The sequence below is a fragment of the Empidonax traillii genome, unplaced genomic scaffold, assembly GCF_003031625.1.
Source record: "Empidonax traillii isolate 1590-97213 ecotype Southwest subspecies unplaced genomic scaffold, ASM303162v1 scaffold407:size753175, whole genome shotgun sequence".
NCBI lineage: Eukaryota > Metazoa > Chordata > Aves > Passeriformes > Tyrannidae > Empidonax > Empidonax traillii.
In genome coordinates, this window is record NW_020955600.1 from 151,784 (window position 1) to 159,470 (window position 7,687).

Here is a 7,687-nt window from a genome sequence, read left to right on the forward strand (position 1 = left end):
TGAGGGGATGTGTGAGCTGGGGGGTGATGGGGTGTGTGAGCTGGGGGTGAGGGGATGTGTGAGCTGGGGGGTGAGGGGGTGTGTGAGCTGGGGATGCAGTGGTGGGTGCGGGCGGGGTGTGACTCGGGCTGCGATGGGTGTGTGGTGTGAGCCGGGGGTGCAGCGGTGGCCCGCGGGTGACACCCACGTGGTGGCAGCAGCACAGGCAGGGCGGTGTCCCCGCGCCACGCGCACACGCCACCGTCCGCCCAGAGTCACATCCGGCAGTGTCATCTCCCCCCTGTCAGTATGTCCGGGACCCCCCAGTCCCTCTGTCACCCGCCGTGCCGCGGACACCCCCCGCGGGGAGACCACGCCCCTCGGCACAGAGACCACGCCCACTGTCAACTAGCCCCGCCCATAGGTACCACGCCCCTTACATCACCGAGACCACGCCCCCGCCACAACCCAGACCCACCCGGGAGTGACGTCACTTTCATCACCGAGGCCACGCCCCTCCATAATTGAATCCCACTGTGCAGGCCACGCCCCCGTAGGCCACGCCCCAAACTGCGAGTCTATCCCTGAGGCCACGCCCTCTGTACAAGACCGCGCCCATTGGCACTGTGACATCACTGTTGAGGCCACGCCCCCTGCATCAGACCACGCCCCCTCACCACTGCGAGCCGCCGGTAGAGGCCCCGCCCCGTGAGTGGGCCCCGCCCCGCCCCTGACCCCGCCCCCACCGTCACGCGGCACCGCCCCTGCCGGCCGCGCCGGGCGGACCCGCGGCCCCTGAGCGGCCTGAGGGCTGGGCCGGGGTCCGGCGGGGCCCGAGCGGCTCCCGGGGGGCTCCGGGGGGCTCCGGCACCCCCGCCGGTAAGTGCTGCGGGGCACGGGGAGGGTTTGCCGCGGGCCCGGCGCCGCCCGTGCCCGCTCCCGCCGAGCCGCTCCCCCGCGGCCCGGCCCGGCCGCCCCTGGCGATCTCCGGGGTCCTGCCGAAAGTTTGGGAGCGGGGGGGAGCGGGGAGGGCCGGGCTGGGGGGGCCTCCTTCCCGCAGGGCTGGGCGGGCCGGGGGTCCCGCGGGGTCCCCGCCGCTGCGCTTCATTGTTGCGGTGCTGGTTTTTGTTGGTGGTTTTAAACCCTAATTAGTCGGGGCTCTTTGCCCTCGGTGCATTTCGTTTGTCTTTATTTCCATTTTTGTTTGTTTCCTTTTTTTATTCTTCTCCAACACCCCCTTCCCCTCCGGTGCCCGCAGCCTGTGCTGACGTGGAGCCGGGGAGAAATGATTCCCAAATGGAATTTGTGAAATCCTGGCTCTGTTTTATCCCCCCCATTGCTATTTTTTCAAGGAGCCGCTGTCCAGGTACAGCTGTGGGGTCATTCCAGCGCCCAGATTTCCAGCAGCCCTGCACAGGTACCAGGAATGGGGGTCCCTTCCAGGCCCAGCGATGCTCCAGAGGCTTTGGAGACATCTGGGACTCTGAGAAGGCTCTGGCAGAGCTGGAAAAGCCCATTTTGCCAGTGGGAAGGCGACCCCAGCTACGCCCTAGCTGCTGGTTCCAGAGGGACAGGTGAATGTGAGGGGTTACCACCCATCCCAGAATTCCAGAGTCATGGAATGGGTTGGGTTGGGAGGCACCTTAAAGCCCATCCAGTTCCAAGCCCTGCCATGGTCAATGATTCCAAATCGTAGAGGCAAAGCAACCCAGACCTGAGGGGAAAAAACCAACCCTGAGATGGCGGGTTTTCTGTGGGGTTGCAGGAGCAGAGGCCTTTTGGATGTATTTTTAATTTGGGATCTCTGGCTCAACACCACGGGGAGCTTCCCTGGCCTCACGCTGGTCAGAGCTCAGCCTCAGGCATTACAGCTTGGCAGTGCATGAGGGTTTTATTGCATTTAATTTCTCCACCATCATCTCTGCAGAAGAAACGTGATTGTAATTGTTTTATTTCTTCCGTTCCTGACAGCGATCCAGGGTCAGATTTCCAACCTGCCTCTCTCCTTCCAGGATAATCTGATCAGGGGGTTCACAGTGGGTGTTTTTAATGCGATTCTCCCTCACTGGACAGATTATTTTAAAAACAACTGAAATCTTCTATTAAAAAAAACCCAGCATAGTAACCCAAGTGGTTTTTTTTTCCTGGGCACGTGTGTAGTGTGAGGGCTGTGTCCTGGTTTGGCTTCCCTCAGGATGTTCCCTGGAGCTTGGCAGGGGGTGTGGGAGGGTGGGAAGTGGGGTTTGGCAGGTGCCAGCCTTTCTCCCTGCTGGAGCAGCCTCTGTTTCCTCACTCAGAGGCGGCTGGTGGCCAAACCTCATGTCCCTGGAGCCCAAACAATCTGCAAAGCTGAAGGGGTTGGAGCGAGCTGGCTTGGGGGTCAGACTTGCCTGTCCCCAGGGACGCTGCCTGGTGGAGACGTGTGATTTGCCTGCTCTGGTGAACTGCTAAATTTAAGCATCGCTACGTTTTGCTGGCTGGATTTTGGGAGTGGAGGGAGCTCCGAGGCACCTGCAGCTCCAGTTCCAGCTGGTGATGGAGTCCTTCTCCCTGTGACACCCCTGGCTCTGCACCTTCCCCTCACCTCTGTCACCTTTCCCTCTGTCCTAGGTCAGCTGTGATGAGCCCATCCCCGCTGCAGGAGGGCTGTGCTCCTGAAGCCGCCCTTCCCAGCTAGATCCCAGCCCTGCTGCCATGGAGACGGGCAGCCTGGAGGAGCGGGCCGGCGGTGACCAGCGGCGGGAGGAGGGCGGGGATGCTCCTCACGAGGGGGCCAATAACTCCGCGGAGCCGCAGCCGCCGCCGCCCGGGAAGCTGCGGAAAACAGCCTTCAAGCTGTTCGGGGGCAAGAGGAGCATCTGCACCCTGCCCAGCTTCTTCGGGGGCCGGGGCAAGGGCCAGGGCAAGAAGGGGCTCAGCAAGTGCAAGACCCACGACGGGCTGAGCAGTGCCACGTCCGACAGGGCCCAGCCCGACAGCCCCTTGGATGTGCATCCCGGCTCCCTGCCCTGCTCCCGCAGCGCTCAGCTGCCCGGGGACACCGGAGCCAGGGGGGACCTGGGCCAGCAGGACAGCTCTCCCGCTGGGAGCATCGAGGGCTGTGACAAGAAGCCCAGTGGGGACAAGTCTTCCTTTCCCAGGCCCAAAAAGGGCCTGAAGGGGTTTTTTAACAGCATCCGGCGGCACAGGAAGAGCAAGGCTGCAGAGGGGGAGAGGGCAGAGCTCCCCGAGTGGAACGGGGACCCCGAGGAGCCCAGCAGTGCCCCAGGGGTGGCAGGGGAGAGCCAGGGGGCTGCGGAAGGCAGGGGAGCAGGGCCGGTCCCTGTGCCCACGGCCTGCCCGGGGGGTGAGCCCAGCTGTGGGGAGGCCTCTGAGCCCTCCTGCCCCGTGGCCGAAGGGGGCAGCTCCGAGGGCGATGCAGTGGTGGCGGTGCCAGGAGATGGAGACGCTCCAGATACGAAATCGGAGGCTGACGCCGCCGCCTGCGCCGAGTTTGACCGTGACAGTCTGCTGCTGGCCTTCCACCCAGACCTCGTGGACGGCGAGCCTCCCTGCCTGCACTCCGGGGACCTGCTGAGCCTCATCCTGGGAGACGTCACCTCCCTGAAGAGCTTCGACTCCCTGACGGGCTGCGGGGACGACATCGCCGAGCCCGACATCGCCGAGAGCAGCATCTCGGTGGAGCGCAGCAGGGAGGCCGCCAAGCGCAGCTCCTGCCTGGTCACCTACCAGGGTGGCGGGGAGGAGATGGCTATCCCTGAGGAGGCCGAGGAGTACCTGCACCAGGCGTGGGACGGCAGCGTGCCAGGGGACAGGAGCTACGGGGCCCAGGTGTCCCGCAGCAGCCTGGAGACACACGCCTCGCACGAGGGGGACGCCCACCCCTACATGGGGGACCCCATGGACGGCGTTGACCTCCTGACGCCCCAGAGCGACCAGCAGGAGTCTGCCCCGAACAGCGACGAAGGTTATTATGACTCCACCACGCCAGGGCCGGAGGATGAGGCCGGAGAGGAGCTCAAGAAGGACCGTCTGCCCCGGGACAGCTACAGCGGCGATGCACTTTACGAGTTTGATGCGCTGATGAGCCCCTCTCACGGGGAGGAATCGCTGTTCGAGGGCAAAGGCCCCCGCCCGGGCATCTTCAGCTACTTCATGGACTTCTGCCTGCCTGCAGAGAAGAGCCTGATCCAGCAGATGATGGATCAGAAAAGGGGGGTGATGGAAACAGAAGAGGAAGGTCTTGCGGCCATTCAGAAGGAGCTGTTTTACTGGGAGCTGCAGAGGGAACCGGTCCTGAAACGCCTGGATGCTTCCAGCAAGGAGAAGTGTCCCCGGGAAAAGCAGTGCATTGAATGTAAAACTAGAGCAGCCAGCTCGAGTGGCAAGAGTCAGAGTGGCCTTGGCGGTGAGCAGGTGGCCTCGCACACCCCGAACCGGGCTGTGAATGGTGGGGTTCCGGTGGCTAGAGCTGAAAATCCCGAGTGGAGGGATTTTCCAGGGACTCTGTGCCCAGAAAACTGTTACAACAGCCAAAAAGCCCCAGGAAGTTGCCTTATTCAGCTCACGAAGAACACCCCAGGGTTCGGTTCGGACCCGGATTGTGGATTGTTTGGGGACTCCATCCCGGCCAAGGCAGGGATGTTCCCTGGCTATGGAGCAGAGCCCGCTCCCGGCGAGCCCCAGGTGGGCAGCGAGCCCGAGCACGCCGTGAACTTCTCCCAGGCGCTGGTGGAGTTTGCCAGCAGCGGGACCCTCTTCTCCAGCCTCTCCGAAAGCCTGGGGAGCTCGGCCTCCAGCTCGTCCTTCACCCAGAACCTCCCCGCCCTCCCCACCATGGTCACCTTCGACGTGGTGGACGTGGAGCAGGAGGGGGAAGGGGAGTGTGAGCAGCACCCGGAGCTGAGTGAGGACATCGCCGAGGCCTTCGACGACGGCTACGGACAGAAGGAGTCGCTGGCTGAATGTGACGAGAGAATGTCCCCGGGGTTCTCCCCGGGCTCCTTCCAGAGCTGCAACTGGGGGGTGGCCAGCCTGCCGCGCCACCTGCGGCTCCACAGGCTCAGCCCCTCCATGCCGGCGCCGCTCTCCGTGGACCGGCGGAGCCGCTCGCTGGACACGGAGAGCCTGGAGTTTGAGCTGGCCGAGCCACAGGCTGCCCGGAGCGGCCCCCAGCCCTGCCGGCTCTGGGCCCGGCGGGAGGGCGGCAGGAAGGACTCGGGCGGAGCGCGAAGGAGCAGGAGCAGGGAGGAGGGCGAGCCGGCGGCCCTGGAGGGCGGGCTGAGCTGGCCGGGCCTGCAGCACCTGCAGCGCGGCAGCGACGGCGGGATGGAGCTCTGGGGCTTCGCTCCGGCCGGCGCCATGGAGAGCGTGTGGGAGCCGTCCGAGGAGCTGGGCACCGTGTCCTCTTTCCCGGCCCTCTCCGGGGAGGCTCCGGACAGGCGGCCCCAAGAGCCGGAGCTGCCCCGGCAGCCACTCCGCCCCTCCAACCTGCCCCTGCAGCCCGAGGCGCGGCGGGCACGGGAGGCGGCCGGGCCCTACAGGTACCACGGAGAGGTCCCCAAGCTGTCCCGCCTGGTCCCCCTGGGAGATGCGGAGCTGCCCCCAAGCTTCAGCTTTGCCTGCTCCCCGGAGAAGCGCTCCAAGGGCAAGCCCGTGGGCATTGCCCAGGGCGTGCCGCAGCATCCCGGCGGGAGCAGCGGCCCTGCAGAGAGCCCGGAGCGCTGTGCGGAGCCCCTGAAGGGCAGGGGCACCCCCGGGCACTGCCGCGGCACCGCCCTCAGTGTCACCGACGCAGAGTAGCTGCAGGAATGTCACCGTCGCCGAGGGGCTGCTCCAGGCAGGGTGGAAGTGGCGCTGGGCAGGGAGGGGGAGGCCGTGAGCGGCGGGGTGGAGGTGACTAATGGGAGCTGGGCCTTGCCCTGCGGCTGCTCTGAGGGATCAGAGCTGCCCCCGGGGTTCCTGTCTCAACACTGAGACCCTTCCTGGTTTTCCAGCCCTCTCCGATGCCAAGTGCAGCAGCAGCCCCTGGCACTGCTGCCAGGACAGAAGCTGGGAATGGACCTGTTGCCAGAGTGGCAGGTTTGGGGTCTGGCTAGGATTGGAGCTGGGGGAACAAGCCTTGGGGACACTTTTGAGAGAAATGGGGTTTCTTTTGCCCTTCTCGGTGAAATGTTTTGGTTCAGACTCACTTTGAATGTCTTCCATCTTGGTCTTGGTTGTGGAGCTGGGGGAAAGGATGCTGAGATTGTTCCCAGGGGGCGAGTCAGCTGGAAGGGTAACTTTGCAGCAACATTTCTATTTATTATTTTTTATCCTTGCCCCAAAGGAAAGCAGGAGCCTTTGTGTGCGTGCTGATAATGCTCTCCACGTCCAGTTTCAGTGTGCCTGGAGAGATGTGCTGTCTGTGGTGTCCCTTTCAAGAACAAAGTGTCAGTCCCTTCTTTGTTGTGGTCTGTCTTCCCAGTGTGTAATTCCTGGTGGAAACCTTTCCCGTGCTTTGTCCCAGCTCCTCGTCTCTCCGGGACCGTGGGCACACGGATGAGGTCTTTGAAATAAGCTAAATTTGCATCGTGCCTGTAGCTGTGAAGTGGCAGATGCTGTTAATTTCTCAAAAGGAAGTTTTGTGGCTTTTGAATTTGGTTTTATTATTTTAGGGTTGCTTTCTTTGCATGAACTCGCAGGAGGGAAGTTCCATGTTCGTTGGCATACGGGATGTACCGCAGCCTAAACTGGGCTTCGTGGCCTCTTCCTCCTGGCTGGAGGGAACAGAAAAGCTGGAGGTTGCTGCAGGTTTGGGATTTTCTCCTCTTTGAAGGAACACGGAGGAGGGACACGAGCTGAGGGGTCAGACTTTGTCTGGGGGGTCATATTGAGCTCCTGTGACATCTGTTTCAGACCATTGGTCCTTGGGGCTTCTCCCTTGATCCCAAACAGCCTTAGCTCTGATCCAGACCTCCCTGTCCATGACACAAAGCTGCCTCCTCCTTGTCCTTCCCAAGCTCTGTGTTCTGATTTTAGTTCTCTTTCCACTGATGATTTTTGTTCCCCCACCCCTTGTTGCCCCTTCTCTGCTTTTCTTTCTAGCAGAATTTGTAGCATTAAAAAAAAAATCCCAAACTGGAAATACCAGAGTTTTACCCCGTTTGTGGAGCGAGGGATGGCTCTGCCCAGCCCTGATTCACTTTTGCTGCTGTGCTGGGTCCCCCTCCTGCTGCTCTTGTCTCCACATGGATGTGGCTCCGGGGGCTCCAGCAGCAGCTCTTTGGCATCGCTGTGTTTTCCAGCACCAGGAGCTGCTTTGGGTTTGGTATTTTTTTTCCTCTCAGAGCAAAATGATATTTCTTTTTGAGAAGAGATTCCTTCTGCCTTGTCCTTGAATATCTGGGAAGGAGCAGGGAAAAGCAGAGCCGGGCTCGGTGTGATTTTATTTCCCTGCCTGTGCATCCATGCTCCTGCAGGAGCCCACCATGCCATGGGTCTTTTCTCCTATCGCTCTGTGGCACCGGAGAGGATTTCCTGGGACAAACCTGGCTCTTGGTGCCGCTCCTGAAGAGGAGAATGTGGTCAGCCAATGGAAGGTCCCTTCGCTCCAAGGTTGTGTCTCCCCTTGTTAGTGCTGCATGTGAAGAGCTGCTAATGAATATTGGAATGTTGGAATATTGGAATATTCCTCACTGGAGCAGGCCCCCCTTGCTGGGAGCCAGGT

General features: G+C 62.0%; 1 protein-coding gene across 1 annotated transcript; it reads left to right on the forward strand.

Moving 5' to 3' along the window:
* The first annotated feature begins 751 nt into the window (after nt 1-751).
* Nucleotides 752-7,081, forward strand: AMER1 (APC membrane recruitment protein 1). The gene is made up of 2 exons (XM_027893829.1): nt 752-858; nt 2,590-7,081. Exon 2 carries the CDS (start codon nt 2,674-2,676, stop codon nt 5,779-5,781), a length of 3,108 nt encoding a protein of 1,035 aa, XP_027749630.1. The 5' UTR covers nt 752-858; nt 2,590-2,673; the 3' UTR covers nt 5,782-7,081.
* The last annotated feature ends 606 nt before the right edge of the window (nt 7,082-7,687 follow it).